This window comes from Carlito syrichta, unplaced genomic scaffold (genome assembly GCF_000164805.1).
Source record: "Carlito syrichta isolate Samal-C Ts95f unplaced genomic scaffold, Tarsius_syrichta-2.0.1 Scaffold308976, whole genome shotgun sequence".
Lineage (NCBI taxonomy): Eukaryota > Metazoa > Chordata > Mammalia > Primates > Tarsiidae > Carlito > Carlito syrichta.
Genome location: NW_007253072.1, coordinates 111,371 through 126,841, shown reverse-complemented (window position 1 = coordinate 126,841; position 15,471 = coordinate 111,371). Strand labels below are relative to the sequence as shown.

Genomic DNA, 15,471 nt, shown 5'->3' with positions numbered 1-15,471 from the left:
TCCAACTCAAAAAAAAAAAAAAAAAGAAAATGGTAGGCCTGTTCTGCTGGGTTGTGTGCCCACAGAAAATGCTGGTCAAGGGCAAAAAGACAAAAAGGCACAGTGAGAAGGGACCAGCGGCCACCAAGGGTCGAGGAGGTGAGAAGCAGCTGGAGAGGTGAGAGGCTCTGGGATGAGGAGAGGGGCTCCAGGTCCTGACGGTTTTCCCTGCCGGGTAACCGTGAAGCTCGGAAGGACTTCCGGTTCTGTAGCCATGCTCTTACCTGCCGCGACCTTATCGTGAATGCCCCCCTTCACGTCCCTGATCGAGCTGGAGGGGATGTCTGTGATGCATGAGTGGGTTCACTCGATGGCCTGTGCTTTCATGCTGTGAGCTTAAATCAAGCTGGACAAGTGGACAATGGCACGAGTTTGTGGCCATTGTGTGGGACAGCGGCCCTGATCTGGTTGGCATCAGGGACCGGTTTCCTGGAAGACAATTTTCCATGGGGCAGGGGGGAAAGAGATAATCGGGCATTAGAGTCGCATAAGGAACGCACAATCTACATCCCATGTGTGCGCAGTTCACCTAGGGATTGCCTCCTACTGGAATCTAATGCCGCTTTGGATCTGACAGAAGGCAGAGTTCCCCTCACCTGCCCACTAGTTACTTCCTGCTGAGCGGCTGGGTTCCCACAGGCCACGGACAGGTGCAGGTCTGTCGCCCCAGGGACTGGGGACCCCTGGTGTAGGACTCACGAGTTTTTTCCTCTTTGCTTATATGTCCTCAAGTCTGTTCAGCTTTTCTTGTTTTTGTTTTCCAAGTCAGGGTCTCATGCTGTTCCCCAGGCTGCAGTGCATGCAGTGCAGTGGCACGATCACGGCTCACTGCAGCCTCAATCTTCTGGGCTCAGGCCACCCCCCTCCTCAGCCTCTTGAGCAGCTGGGACTACCACACCACCACACCCGGCTAATTTTTTGGTGCATACAGGGTCTTGCTGTGTTGCCCAGGCTGGTCTCAAACTCCTGGGCTCAAGCAGTCCTCCTGCTTTGGCATCTTAAAGTGCTGGGATTATAGGCGTGAGTCACTGCACACAGCCTCTCTTAAGCTTTTGAGTCTTATGATCTTGTCTCTCATTCTGGCCCCAAACTCATCCTTGAAAATTGATCCCAGAGTAAACTTTTCTGGATTTTGACTCCAGACACTGGCTGGCCTCACCCTCAGGCTCTTCCTGCTCCGGATGGCCTGGCCCAGCCCTTGGGGACCCCGCTCTCTTTCTGGTCTGCCCTTGACAATGAGGAGTTTCCTGGAGGCCTGCTCGGGGACCCAGACCACTGGCACGTCTTCTCTGCCTCCTTCAAGGCCTGTTGTCTAAGTGCCACCACCTGGGTGTCACCTTGCTGGACCTGCCCAGGCTCACCGGCTGGACTCGCCCACGGGGGCTTCTTCCTCTGTATCCCTGGGGCTGTTCCGTTGTTTGGCCCTGGATGGAGAGCAGGCTTTCCCTGTGCTCCTGTCCCCTGCGAGAGGTGAGCCACCCCAGGGCAGGCTTCAGGCCTCATTCACCTTGCAACTCCTGTGGCACCTCACTCGGTGCCCCACCCATATCCCAGGTGCCCACGGGAGGAGGGACCTCGTGCCACACACCACGGAGGAAGTGGTAAGGTCCGTGTGCCGTGGCTCCGGCCTCATCATCCCACTGTTGTGTTCACTTCCTCTACTAAGCATGCCCCCCCCCAAAAAAAACCCAAAGCAAGACTGCCCTGGGCTTGCACAAGGTCACATTTACACCTTCAAAGTCGTCTGGAGCAGGCCCTTGCTGATTCACTGGGGACCCAGCTGTGCTATCTCCCACAGACCCCACTGAGAAAGGCCTCTTGAGGAAGGGATGGCCTGGTCTCTGCCTCCTTGTCTGCTTTTTTTATTTTGAGTTGGAGTCTCACTCTGTTACCCAGGCTGGAATGGAATGCTCCCGGCCACCGCAGCCTCGACCTGCTGGGCTCAGGCAATCCTTCCACCTCAGCCTTCCAAGTAGCTGGGATTATAGGATTATAGGCTTGTGCCACCACGCCTGGCTAAGTTTTTTGATTTATCCGAGATGAGGTCTGGCCAAGTTGCCTGGGCTGGTCTTGAATCCGCGGGCTCAGGCAGTCCTCTCTCACCTTGGCCTCCCAAAGTGCTGGGATTATAGGCCTGAGGCCTGGCCTCCTTGTCTGTTTTATCTCCTGGGGTTAGAGACAACAGGGGGAAGGAAGCAGGAGGTGTCACTTAGGTGCCTGTTCTATTTTCCAATCTCGTGTCAGCCCAAGAGCTAGAGGGCCACGCTGCGAGACGCATCGAGCTCACGGTTTCTGCTTGATTCCTGCACTCGAGGAGTAATTCCTTCAACTGCCTTGGGTCCCCGCCCCACGGACCCTGCAGAAACTCCTGGCAGAGCTCAGGGCTGACTCCACAGGGGGACTGCATTTCTAGGGGAGTCTTGTCACCAGTTCTCCTTCAAAGAACGAAGCAGAGTCCTGGAGGCATCATGCCCCCAGGTCAAACAGAAAGGACTGGAAGACACCTCTGTCCTGGGAACAGCTCTTTACTGCGTCAGCAATACGATGTTGCATGATATTATCATATGTAGCGAGGAGAGTTACGTGGCCGCAGGACGGGCGTGCAAGCCAGTTGCACATCCGGGACAATAAGGAGAGCGCAGAAAGGCATGGGGTGGGGAAGGGCTGGGCTCTGAGTCCGTGTGGCAGGGAGGCAGCTCCATGCCTCCATGCCGGGCTGGTCTGAATCTGTTGAACGGAAAGACAGGGCTGCTTGACCGAGCAGCCAGTGGGAGACCTTTGCCCTGACGGGTGACTTCCCAGTGCCCCTCTCTGCCAGCGTGTGCAGGACATTGGTGGGGGCTGAGGTGCGACGTCAAAGAGAGCCTCTATGGATGTCCAGACCCTTCCCACCCCTGGTCCAGTGGCTGCTTGTGCAGAGAGGGCACGGGCCATCCTGGGTCCTGGTGGGGTAAGGTCAGCGTGTGGCAGCGGCAGGAGGAGAGAGAGCTTGGCACTGGAGGGAAGAGCCAGCTGTTACGAGGGGTCGGCCCTCCTGCAGCTTGGTCCACTGTGGCCACCCCAGAGAAGCCTCCTTGGGGACCAGGGCAGGCCAATCTCCTGGGGAGGGTGGGGGGAGAAGGCAGCTGGGCAGAGAGCCTTCTCGCCCGCCTCTGTCTCTGGCCTCCAGCTTCTGGGCTTCCCTGCGTGCTGAGACCACTCTGGCAGAAGGTTCCAGGGCCTGGAGAGTTTCCCCGTGCAGATGAAACACCTGCTTGGGTTCTATCTGGGTCACTCCTGAGAGGCAGAGGTAAGGATGGAGTGGAATTTTCTGGACACATGAGTTAAAAAACGAACGTTTCAGGGCCACCATGCGCAGGGCTTGAGAAGGTCAGCCCCGGTGGCCCCACTGTCCAGCAGGGGGTGGGGCGGGCCTTGTGGGTGGCAAATCCGCCTCGCCTCTGGGGTTTTGACTGTGGTGCCCCACAGGGACTCCCCTGGGTCTTTTCAGCCATGGGGAGCCCCAGGAAATTGCTGGCCAGGATGGGTGTGAAGACACCGGAAAGGCGAGTTGGTCGCCACTTGGAGACAGATGCTAAGCCTTCTTCCCGAGGTAGCCTCCTCCCTGGCCAGCTCAGTGACAGGAGAGGACAGTCGTCTGCTCTCTCCTGCCCAGCCAGGGAAACCCAGTTTTGGCCCCCCTGACCAGCAGAGAATTGTGCATGACATGTGTGTGGGTTCGTGTGTGTGTGTGTGTGTGTGTGTGTGTGTGTGTGTGTGTGCGCGCACATGTGTAAGGGAGCTGCTTTCCTATGGTACAGTCACTACAGGGGAGCCAAAGCTGCAGGGTCAGCCTTGGGGGACCCCCTTATAGGAATCAAAGGACCCCAACTGTCTGTAGGTGAGGCTTTCTGGGGGCTCCAGCTGCTCCAAGCCCCCTTTGGCATTCTGTGTGGCAGTGTCTGGGCCAAGGACCCTCCTCAGAAGGGGCTCTGGCTTCCTGGTGGGCCTGGGGGCCCTGGGAGGCCAGGGGGACCCTGGATCCCCGGTTCCCCTTTCGGGCCCATGGCCCCCCGCTGGCCTGGCGCCCCCGTCTTTCCTGCGATTCCCGGTTTTCCCTGAAGTCCCTCTGGCCCTGGAGACCCTAGGGGTCCCTCCGGCCCTGGGGGTCCCACGTCCCCTTTGGGGCCGGGCTGTCCCCTCGGCCCTCCAGTTCCAAAGCTGCCCTTTGAGCCTTTGAGGCCTGGGAACCCTCGGGGCCCAACTGGCCCCCTTTCGCCCACTGGTCCAGCCTCCCCGGGCTGCCCCTGAGGACCCTGGGATCCCGGGGGGCCCAAGCCACCAGGGTCTCCTTTCGGTCCTCGGCTGCCAGTGGGCCCTTTCACTCCCGTGTCTCCTTTGAGTCCTCTTGGTCCTGGAGGGCCGGGGGCACCTAGGGTTGAAGAGAAGAGGGGAGAGGTCAGTCTGTGAGGGGCTGCCCTCCCAAGGCTTGTCCATGAACAGGAAGGGCACAGGGACAGCCCGCAGGTCAGACGCAAGACGAGCTTGGGTCTGCCACCTCTGGGCTCTGGGCGTGTAGGCCGGTTGCCTGACTCCTCAGGACAGTTTGCCATCCCGTGCAGTGGGATAAGCATCGCGAATTCTGGGTGACAATGCGCGTCTGACGTAAGGCCAGTGCACGGTAGACACGCTGTGCTCTCACTTCAAGGCTAGTCCACAGTGTCACACGTACACTCAAGTCGGGGACCGGGAGAGCTGGACCACTCCCGGGCCAAGGTTGTCTAGGAGCGTCTGTCCTGCTCTCGAGGCTAATCTCACCTCCTACACCTCCTCGGGGTCTCTGATCCCTGTACTCCCCCCACCCCAACCCCATGACCTCGGGGCCATCTGGGAACAGCAGAGGAATCAGGTGTCCTGAAGGAGAAGACTGAAGAAGGGAGACATGAGGACCAGATATGTCCCAGTGAGAGTAAGTGGGCACAGCGGCAGCCCAGAGAAAGGGCAGTTCCTCCAGGAAGCCCACTCTGACCACTCCAGCTGTTTCTCTGAGCTCTTGCGACTACGACTTCTTGGGCTTCCCGAGTCTTTTAGTTGACACATCGAAAGAGAAGTCAGCCGGGCTCAGTGGCTCAGCCTGTAATCCCGCGCCTTTGGGAGGCTGAGGTGAGTGGATTGCCTGAGCCCGCGGGTTCGAGACCTGCCTGGGCAGCGAGACCTCATCTCTACAATCAATCAAAAAATTGGCCGGGCATGGTAGTGCACGCCTGTAGTTCCAGCTACTCGGAAGGCTGAGGCAGAAGGATCACCAGAGCCCAGCAGGTCGAGGCTGCGGTGGCTGGGAGTGGCCACTGCACTCCAGTCTGGGTGACAGAGTGAGACTCCGACTCAAAAAAAAAAAAAAAAGGAAGAGAAGTCACAGCACAGGGACAGCAAAGGCTGCGTGCCTATCTGGTGGGCCTTGCTAGACTGTGGAGTCCCAGAAAGATACGGAGAAGCATGTGTCACGTCCCAGCCTTGGGCACAGAGCCTGGCACCTTGCTGGAAAGCTCAGTATGTGTTGAAAAAGGGGGATTTGCCAAGCAGTCGTGGACCGTGCTCTGGACTGGGGCACGGGAGATGCAGAGATGAAGACATGGCCCTTCCTTAGGGAGCCCCACGGAGCGCCCATGCCAAGGGTCGGATGACCTCGTGTCCTCATGTCCTTCTGGCTGTGTAGGTCTGAGAGTCTTCACCCCACAGAGCTGTGCCAACCCCAAGAACACAAAGCAGAAAAGGCTGCCCCTCTGCCTAGGCGTGTCAGGAGCACTGATATAGCTTGAATGTTTGTCCTCTCCAAATCTCATGTTAAAATATGATCCCAGCCAGGCGCAGTGGCTCAGCCTTTCATCCCAGCACTTTGGGAGGCCGAGGCGAGTGGAGATTGCCTGATCCCGCGGGTTGGAGACCAGCCCGGGCACCTTGGTGAGACCTCGTCTCTACAATAAATCAAAAATCAGCCAGCCATGGTAGCATGTGTCTGCAGTTCCGGCTTCTTGGAAGGCTGTGGCAGAAGGATCGCCGGAGCCCAGGAGGTCAACACTGGGGTGGCCGTGAGCGTGCCACTGCACTCTAGCCTGGGCGACGGAGTGAGGCTCCAACTCAAAAAAAAAAAAAGAAAGAAATATGATTCCTGATGTTGGAGGCAGGGCCTGGTGGGAGGTAACTGGATCACTGGGAAGATCCCTATGGCTTGGTGCCATCCTTGGTTCTTGTGGTACTGAGTTCGCAAGAACTCCATTAATTCACGTGACAGCCAATTGTTAAAAGAGCCTGGCACCTCCTTTTTTCTCTCGCTCCCTCCTTCGCCTGCGACCCGCCTGTTCCCCCTCCATCTTCCGCCGTGATTGGATTTCCTGAGGCCTCACCAGAAACAGATGCTTCCTGCACAGCCTCAGAACCGTAAGCCAAATAAACCTCTTTTCTTTCTACACGACCCAGCCTCTGTGGCCATGCAAAATGGACTAAGAAGAAGGAGGAAAGAGCTGTCTATGCTCATGAGGGTGGCAGTTGTGAAGAACAGCAGTTTTCACCGTCACAGGGAAGGCGCAGTGTGCACTGACGTTGTCAGTGGTCTGGGAACGGGATCTTGGGTAGGGCCGATGGGATGGTGAACCCCCGGAGGTGAATTCTCATGCCATGCCCAGGCCTCCCGGGGGGCTCTGCGGGTCCATCAGCCCCTTTGCAACTGAGCCCCAGAGTTTTTGAGCTGGACAGGACCCAGTCCAAGTCCTTCTTTTCACAGAGAAGGTGACCAAGACCCTGAGAGGTAAAGTGATATCTTCATGGCTTCCTGGGGCGAAATTAAACCCAGGTGGGCCTCTTGGGGGAGCAGATTCTGCATGCAGGGAGCTGAGAGCCTTCTGAGTCGCCAAAATCCAGTTCTGTGGCACAGGGGTCCCTCGTCCTGGCTGATGCAACCCGAGCACCCCGCCACTTCTGTGCGCCCTACCCTCTGCTGTCCAGCTCTGTCTTCTTCCTGGAGTGCTTCTAAGTGGAGCAGAGTGTCAGTGAATGCCGCCCTCTGTTATGACCTCAGCTGGAAACCAGAGCCCAGGTGGAGTCAGGCCCACCAGAGCCAATAAAAACCTGCCAGTCGGCTCCCTGCACAGCCTGCCTGTCACGCAAATGTGGCCCTGCTCTGGCTCACGTGGCATGCCCGCAGGGGAGGCTGAGAGGCCATCGTGGCGCTGGCCGGTGGGGGTGGCAGCGGCCCGGCCTTGGAGAGGCCCAGAGGACAGGCTTGCCCCCTGGGCCTACAGGGAGCTCCTCGATCTCAGTAGCTGGGCCAACACGGGTATGCGTGGATGCCCGCACAGGAGCTGCCTCCCAGCCTGGCGGGACCTGCTGGGGGCTGACCCGGCCACAGCAACTGTCTTCACCCCGTCCCTTCTCCTGGCTCCCAGGCCAGCTGAGGGATGGGGACGCAGAGACCATTCAGAGGCGGCGAGGACCACACTTGACTCAATGCCAGGCAGCACGTCTCCGCCCTGGAACTTGGATTTTCTCCTACACCTGCGACCTCCACTCAGCTTTCCACGCGGCTCTGTGACCCCTTCCTGCTGCCACGCCCGCCCCCTGGTGGGCAGGCACTTGCCCCCTGCCTCTGTCCCTGCACTGGTGGGGTCTTCCTCTACCTGCTGGGGAACAGAGGCTCCCCAGGGCTTGCCACCCGCTCCCTGGTCTCCACTGTCCACACTCTTCTCTGGAGGGACATGTCTGCAACCCCCATCCCGGCTCCAGAAGTCTTATCTGGACAAGGATGCCCCGCCCTGCCCCCAGGCCTGGCTGGAGTGTCTTTCTTTCTTTCTTTTTTTTTTCTTGAGTTGGAGGCTCACTCTCGCCCAGACTGGAGCGCAGTGGCCGCTCCCGGCCACTGCAGCCTCGACCCGCTGGGCTCTGGCGATCCGTCCGCCTCAGCCTTCCACGTAGCTGGAACTACAGGCGCTTGCTACCACGCCCGGCTGATTTTTGATTTATTGTAGAGACGAGGTCTCGCCAAGTTGCCCAGGCAGGTCGCGAACCCGCGGGCTCAGGCAATCCACTCAACTCAGCCTCCCAGAGGCGCGGGGTGACAGGCTGAGCCACCGAGCCCGGCTACGTCTTGCTTTCTCCCCGGGACCCCAAGTGAACCGCGGCTGGCCGTGGGGATTTTCGAGAGTTTCCATGTCGGCAGGAAGGGCAGGAAAACAGGGCCCCTCTCTCCCTCCTCCCACCAGCCCCCTCCGGCTCCTCTTTCCTGGGAAGCTCTGGGGTATCTTGCTCTGGGTGAGAGACCCAAGTGCCTACACACTCCTAGTGGACACTTGTGCAGAAGCCTGTCACACCGTTCCCTTCACTGGTCTGGGGGGGCGGTCGCAGCCCTGCGTGCGTGGAGGAGCATGAGAGGATTCGGGTCTTCCCTTCCTCTCCAGGCCTGCCCAAGCCACAGCTGCCACTGCTGACCTCATCTCTGAGAACAGACAGGGTGGGGGTGTCCCAGGCGGAGACCATGACATCGAGGGGATGGCCTTATCCAGGGCCAGTCTGCCTCTCACGGGCCTCCAGGTGGGCTCGCGACAGGCGCTTTAAGCAGAAGTCGCCTTGCTGCCCATGTCACTGACTGGAAGATGGGACTGCACCATGCTGGCCTGCCTGAACAGCCCTGAGTAGTTGGCCTCTGCGTCGCGCGCTAACAGCTCTGGTCCTGCCTTCTCGAATCTCCCACAGGCACAGAAGGGAAGGACCATGAGAGCAGTCACCATTTGTCCACAATCGCAACCAAGTCCCTGCTACATCCCTGGCAGAAGGTTGTTGCTCACCCTGTCGCCCAGACTGGAGTGCAGTGGCACACTCACGGCCACCCCAGCCTCGACCCGTTGGGCTCCGGCCATCCTTCCGCCTCAGCCTTCCAAGTAGCTGGAGCTACAGGTGCACGCCACCACGCCCGGATAATTTTTTGATTTATTGTAGAGACGAGGCTTCGCCAAGTTGCCCGGGCTGGTTTAGAACCCGTGGGCCCACGTAATCCACTCGTCTCAGTCTCCCAAAGTGCTGGAATGACAGGCCTGGGTCACCGCGCCCGGCCTGTTACCCCATTTTACTGACGTGAGCCACGGCACAGAGGGCGGCCACTTGCCCAAGACCACAGTGGTGGAGTCAGAATTCCGATCCAGGCCAAGAGGCTCTGAGACCCAAGCTCCTTCCCCCGACACCACTGCCTCTGCTTCGACCGCAACAGCAACTGGTGAAGCTCTCCCGGCCTCCCACTGATGGGGCCTCCCATTCTGGGGGCTGCCTGGAGGGGGAGGAGGGCGCCAACACCCTTCTCCAGAGTACTGAGGGGTCCCTACAGAGCAGGAAGGGGACTCCGGAGGGCTGTGTTTCTCAGGTGCCCAGGGCCCCACCTGCCCTCTGGGCCAGCCACGAGTCACGCGGTCAGAGAACCGAGAGCCAGCATGGCCTATTCTGGCTGGGGAGAAAGTCAACAACTGTAGCTTAGTGGTTAGCGTGGCGGGGGATGACTGTGGACAGAGGCTGACCAAGGCCTTCTCCAGGCCAGGATGCCCCTGACCCAGCCAATAACAAGACCTAGACACCGGCAGGGGTGGAGGCCAGAGGAGGGGTAGACTGGCGGCTGCTCTGAGCAGAGGGAGAGTCCTCAGGCTAGAAGGGGGCCTGGCAGTGGTGGCTGAGGGGCCAGGGCTCCCTGGAGTCTGGGGTGAAGGGCTGTGATTACCCAGGAAGCCACAGGCTGTAATCAGGCTCTCCAGGGCCATTAGGGTCCAGCCACAACTGACTACATGTCTGGGACCAGTGCAGTGGCCTGTTCCGTGGTCTGCACTCAGGCGGGGGGGGGCTGAGCATCGGACCCAGTGTCTTGGGCACCAACACTGCCCACCCGCCCAGCAGGAGGGGCCTGCGGTCCATCTCACGCTCAGAGGCGACCGGCCAGCTTCCAAGGCAGAAGGAAATCAAACAGAAGAGACTGGCCGGGTGCCATGGAAGGCACGCTGGCCTGGACATCGGCACCCCGGGATTTGAGGTCTAGCTATGGTATTAGCCGGGCCTCAGACTCCTCTCTGCTCCCTGAGAGCACTGGCCAGCATCAGGGACTCTCAAACCTGGTTGTGGTCACCTGAAGAACATTGAAAACACGCTGATGGCTTCCATCTCTGCCCAGGACAGACTCATTTATGACAGACTATGCCTCCAACAGAGAACAAACAGAGCTGCTGGAGAAAAACCAAAACATCTTTCTGGAAGCTGTGGAGAAACGCCAAGGGCCAAGATCCCAGGGAAAAGAAGACTCATGGAAGAATGCCCGACACCCTTTGCTGGTGTTAGTGGATTCGTAATTGGTTTGGGCAAGACCCCTACCCCAGGCCATGTGGCTAATGAGTGATGATGATTTTTGTCTATAATTCCCAGTTGATAGTCTTAGCATAGACACTGTCTAGCATAGACACAAAAGTTACCCTCCAGTGTGGGTAGGATAAGATAAATATTCTATAAGAGGCACAAACACTATGAAAGTACCATAGGCTTTCTGTTAAACAGTGGAGGAAGGCCGGGTGTGGTGGCTCAAGCCTATAATCTCAGCACTTTGGGAGGTCGAGGCAAGAGGATTACCTGAGCCCACGGGTTCGAGACCAGTCTGGGCAACTTGGTGAGACCTCGTCTCTACCATAAATCAAAAAATCAGCCAGGCATGGTAGCACGCTCCTATAGTTCCAGCCACTCGGAAGGCTGAGGCGGAAGGATCGCCGGAGCCCAGCAGGTGGCCGTGAGGGTGCCACTGCACTCCAGCCTTTGCGGCGGAGTGAGACTCCAACTCAAAAAAAAAAAAAAAAAAAAAAAAAAAAAAGAAAAGTGGGGGATTATTCAATCAGAGATGGAATAGGTCTTGGAGATCAGCTGGTCTTACCCCTGCATTTACAGATTAAAAAAAAAAAAAGCAGAGCCCCAGACAGAGAAGTTGATTCTGTCTAAAGACCCAGAGTAAATTGGAAGCCAGGCTCCTTCCCTGTGCGGTTTCAGAGTTCCAACTCTTCAGTCAGCACTTGGCACCTTCTACCCGGGCCCTGGCCACTGCTGTCCCTCTCCCTTTATTCCAGAGAGCAGGCCGGCTCTGGCAGGGGAGACCTCATCGCCAGCTCCAGGGTCAGAGCCTGTCAACACTTGTCTGTGGGTGAATGAACGAGAGACCAGGTCCCCAGAGGGAGGGACGTGCATCGGGCCCCTGAAATTTTCTTTCGGATGTGAGAGATTTTACATGTGGTGATTTTAGCCATCAGGAAGAAAGCTGGCCAATAGGCATTTAAACAAACGTGCAGGTGTTGAACCAAGACTCAGACGTAGCTCAGACGAAGGTCCCACCTCGCTCCAGAGCTCTTCGTGACTAGGACAGCAGCACGTGTAAATTCCTAAGGCTACTGTTAGGTTACTCTTAGGACGATTCCCCTGACAACTCTTTGGGTGCCGTCTCCCTCTTCCACCCCTCGCTCCCATACCCTGTATCTAAGCAGGACCTGGGCAGAAATGTCTTTTTGGGATGTGCAAGTTCATGTTCTTGGAGGCTTCTCTCCTGAGCAGGAACTGGGTGTGAGCATTCAGAGCCATGGGGGCAGGGGGCAGGACTTTAAATGCAGTGTGACCCCCTAAGTTTATTTCTTAATCTCCCCTCCCCTTGTCTCTGGCTTTTCTGCTGTGCAAGGCTTGTCTTGGGGCTGAAATGAAACAAAGTGTGTGAATGGGCTTGGTCATCAGGAAAGCTTCAAGTTTACTTTGTTCTTTTTTTTTTTTTTGAGTTGGAGTCTCACTCTGTCGCCCAGGCTGGAGTGCAGTGGCACGCTCACGGCCACTCCAACTTCGACCTACTGGGCTCCGGCGATCCTTCCACCTCAGGCTTCCAAGTAGCTGGAAGTAGCTGGAACTACAGGCATGTGCTACCACACCCAACTAGTTTGTTTTTTTTTTTTAATTTATTGTAGAGACAAGGGTTCACCAAGTTGCCCGGGCTGGTCTCGAACCCGCGGGCTCAGGCTATCCACTAGCCTCGGCCTCCCAAAGTGCTGGGATGACAGGCTGAGCCACCGAGCCCGGAACCAGAAGACTATCTACTAATGCTCTTTCCTGGAGTACTGCACCCGAGAGGTCAAGCAGACACACATTTTAGGCGAAATTACTGTGAGAAGATAAGGAGTACAGCAAATAATTGTTCTCTTCCCTCTCTGATTCCCTTATCATGTAACTTTATGTCATAGTATTTGTTAGAGGACACAAGCAAAATGATAAAAATCACTCAAGGATTCTGGGGAAAAGATGCGTGTGTTTTCAGTTGTACATAGATGGTTGTATCATGATAGGTGGAATTATCGCCTTGTTCTTTCTTTTTTTTTTTTTTGAGTCAGTCTCACTGTCACCCAGGCTGGAGTGCAGTGGCATACTTATCACTGTAGCCTCAGCTTGCTGGGCTCAGATAATCCTTCCACTTCAGCCTTTCAAGTAGCTGGAACTACAGGTGTGCGCCACCACATCTAGTTAAGTTTTTGATTTGCTGTAGAGACGAGGTCTCGACATGTTGCCCAGGCTGGTCTCAAACAAGTGGGCTCAGGGAGTCCTCTCACCTCCACCTCCTAAAGTGCCGGGTTTACAGGCATGAGGCACGGTGCCTGGCTGTGCTTGTCTTTATTTGGAGATTAAGTTTAAGGAGATGCGTATCGGCTCTAAATTGACAAGGGGTAGACTTACGATGGTTAATTTTATGTGTCAATTTGACTGGGTCACGGAGGGCCCAGATATACGGTGAAATATTACTCTGAGTACTCTGTGAGGGTGTTTTAGGATGAGATTAGCATTTAAATCAGTAGACTCAGTAAAGCACGTTGCCCTCCCTGTTATGGGTGAGCTCATCTAATCAGGTGATGGACTGAACAGAACAAAAATGTTGACCCTCCCCTGAGTAACAAAGAATTGTCCTGCGTGACAGCCTTGAAACTAGAACACCAGCCTTGCAGATTCTGGACTCGCCAGCCTTCCTACTCACATGAGCCAATTCCTTGTGATATCGACCTATTTGTACACGACTGGTTCTGTTTCTCTGTAAATGAATACGGTGTGTGTGTGTGTGTGTGTGTGTGTGTGTGTGTGTGTGTGTGTGTGTGTGTGTGTGTGTGTTGGAGTCTCACTCTGTCCCCCAGACTGGAGTGCAGTGAAGTCTTGCCAAGTTGCCCAGGCTGGTCTCAAACCCCTGGGCTCAGGCAATTCCTTCGCCTCGGCCTCCCAAAATGCTGAGATGACAGGCGCCAGCCACCACGCCCTGCCTAATACAGGGGATTTGAGGAGGCTAGAAAGAAGAGCGTGAATGAGTGTGGCCTCCGAGGGGCAAAGGGTTGGGTGGTTGAGAGCACGCATGAGGGGGTGGGAAGAGAGAAAACAAGAGGAAGAAGAGTTTCCAAAAGACAAGGTCTGCCTACTTCTCTGGGTGGACTCAGTTAAGCCATGCCATGGTAAAAAAAACCCAGATGCAAGCCCGGCTCAGTGGCTCAGCCTGTAATCCCGCACCTTTGGGAGGCTGAGGTGAGTGGATTGCCTGAGCCCGCGGGTTCGAGACCCGCCTGGGCAGCGAGACCTCCTCTCTACAACAAATCAAAAAATCAGCAGGGCGTGGTAGCGCATACCTGTAATTCCGGCTACTGGGAAGGCTGAGGCGGAAGGATGGCCGGAGCCCAGCAGGTCGAGGCTGCGGTGGCCGGAAGCGGCCACTGCACTCCAGTCTGGGCGATGGAGTGAGACTCCAACTCAAAAAAACAACAAAACCCAGATGCGGGTGATAGGCAGAGAGAAGCTGCAAGAATTTGCCAAAGAGGTCTGCGAGGATGCTTCCTAAAGCTGCCCATTGCCCTAGCTCGGCTACAGGACTCTGTGAGCCCCTGGCGTCTTGCCTGCACCCAGGCACTCGCTCTGAGTGCGGCCAGAGCACCAGGGCCCGGGGGGCGGTACGCGGCGGCCCCGCCCGGAGCCGGCCCTCACCTCGCAGGATGGTGACGTTGCGGAGCATCTCCCCGTGCTGCGTGTCCACGGCCTTCATCTCCTCCACGATCAGGGAGAGGTTGCGGACGCTGAAGTCCAGCCGGGCGCTGAGCAGGCTGAAGCGTTCCCGGAGCAGGTCCGTGGTGCCCAGCATGAGGGAGACCGACTTGTTCAGGTAGTAGAGCTCCTCGGCGTGGGTGTGGAAGCCCAGCGTGCAGGACAGCCGCACGTCGTCCAGGTACTTGAGCATGCTGTGCACGTGACTGTCGGTGGCGTTGATGTTGGTGAAGATGGTGCCGATTTCGATCTCGTGGGAAGCCATGCGTCCTTCCAGCGACTCGAACCTCTCCACGGTTCGGTTCTGGGCGTAGCGGGTGTGGTACTGCAGATCGTGCATGTTCTCCTCGTGGTCGTCCAGGAAGGACGAGATGTTGTCCATCTGCAGCTGCAAGCCCATGACCTGGAGCACCAGGTCGTGCATGCTCTCAGAATTCTGGCTGATGCGCTGGGAGGAGGCGCCCAGGGCGGCCTGGATGCTCTTGACCGTCTCCCCTGTCTTGGTCGAGGTGGCCCGCAGGCCGCCGAAGAGCCGGGTGTAGTTCTGCCAGTCGGTGACGATCTTCTGCAGGGTCAAGGTCTCCTCGTCCGTCTTCCTCTGGATCCCGTGGATCCACTCGGAAGTCTGCCCCACGGTGAAGTTGACCTGGTGCACCGCGGCCTTGACGTCGTAGCACTCCTGGGTGAGGTCCTTCAGAGAGAGGTCCAGGCCGGCTGTGGTGGCCTGCCAGCCTCTCACCTGGGCCAGGAAGAGCCCCAGAGACTGGTTGACCTGGTGGATGGAGAAGGCACAAGTGCCCATCTCCTGGGAGATCTGCCGGCTGGTGGTGGACAGCAGCTCGTGGGCCTGTGAGGTCTGGTCCAGCTGCACCTCCTGGGCCAGCAGCATCTTTTGGATTCCCTCCAGCTCCTCCTGCAGTTTCCGGATCTCTGGCCCCAGCTGCCCGGCTTCATGGCAGAAGGAGCAGTTGTTCAGGGCTTTGGGGTCTTCAGGAGAAAAGGGCAACAGCGTGAGTTGTTGAAGGACCAAGGCTCAACAGGTCCTCTTTGAATTAAATAGGTCGGAGCATAATGAATTGGCGAGTGGCTCCCCAAGCCCTCTTCCTTCCCCGAGTCCTGCTATGAGATCTTTCTCAGAAAAGCCTGAGATTCGGCCAATGCTTTACAAAACTCTGGTGTGGGCCGGGCTCGGTGGCTCAGCCTGTCATCCCAGCACTTTGGGAGGCCGAGGTGAGTGGATTGTCTGAGCCTGCGGGTTCAAGACCTGACTGGGCAACTTGGCGAGATCTCATCTCTACAATAAATTAAAAAATTAGCCAGGCGTGGTAGCACGCGCCTGTAGTTCCA

General features: G+C 57.1%; 1 protein-coding gene across 1 annotated transcript in view; it reads right to left on the bottom strand.

Moving 5' to 3' along the window:
- Positions 1 to 3,795: 3,795 nt before the first annotated feature.
- The window catches only part of SCARA3 (scavenger receptor class A member 3), a 46,159-nt gene continuing 34,483 nt past the window's right edge, over positions 3,796 to 15,471 (bottom strand). Inside the window, exons 6-7 of the mRNA XM_021716820.1 lie at positions 14,068 to 15,111; positions 3,796 to 4,450 (exon numbers count right to left, since the gene is read on the bottom strand). Coding sequence (XP_021572495.1) covers positions 3,999 to 4,450; positions 14,068 to 15,111 — 1,496 coding nt within the window. The 3' untranslated portion in view covers positions 3,796 to 3,998. The remainder of the gene's footprint in view (positions 4,451 to 14,067; positions 15,112 to 15,471) is intronic.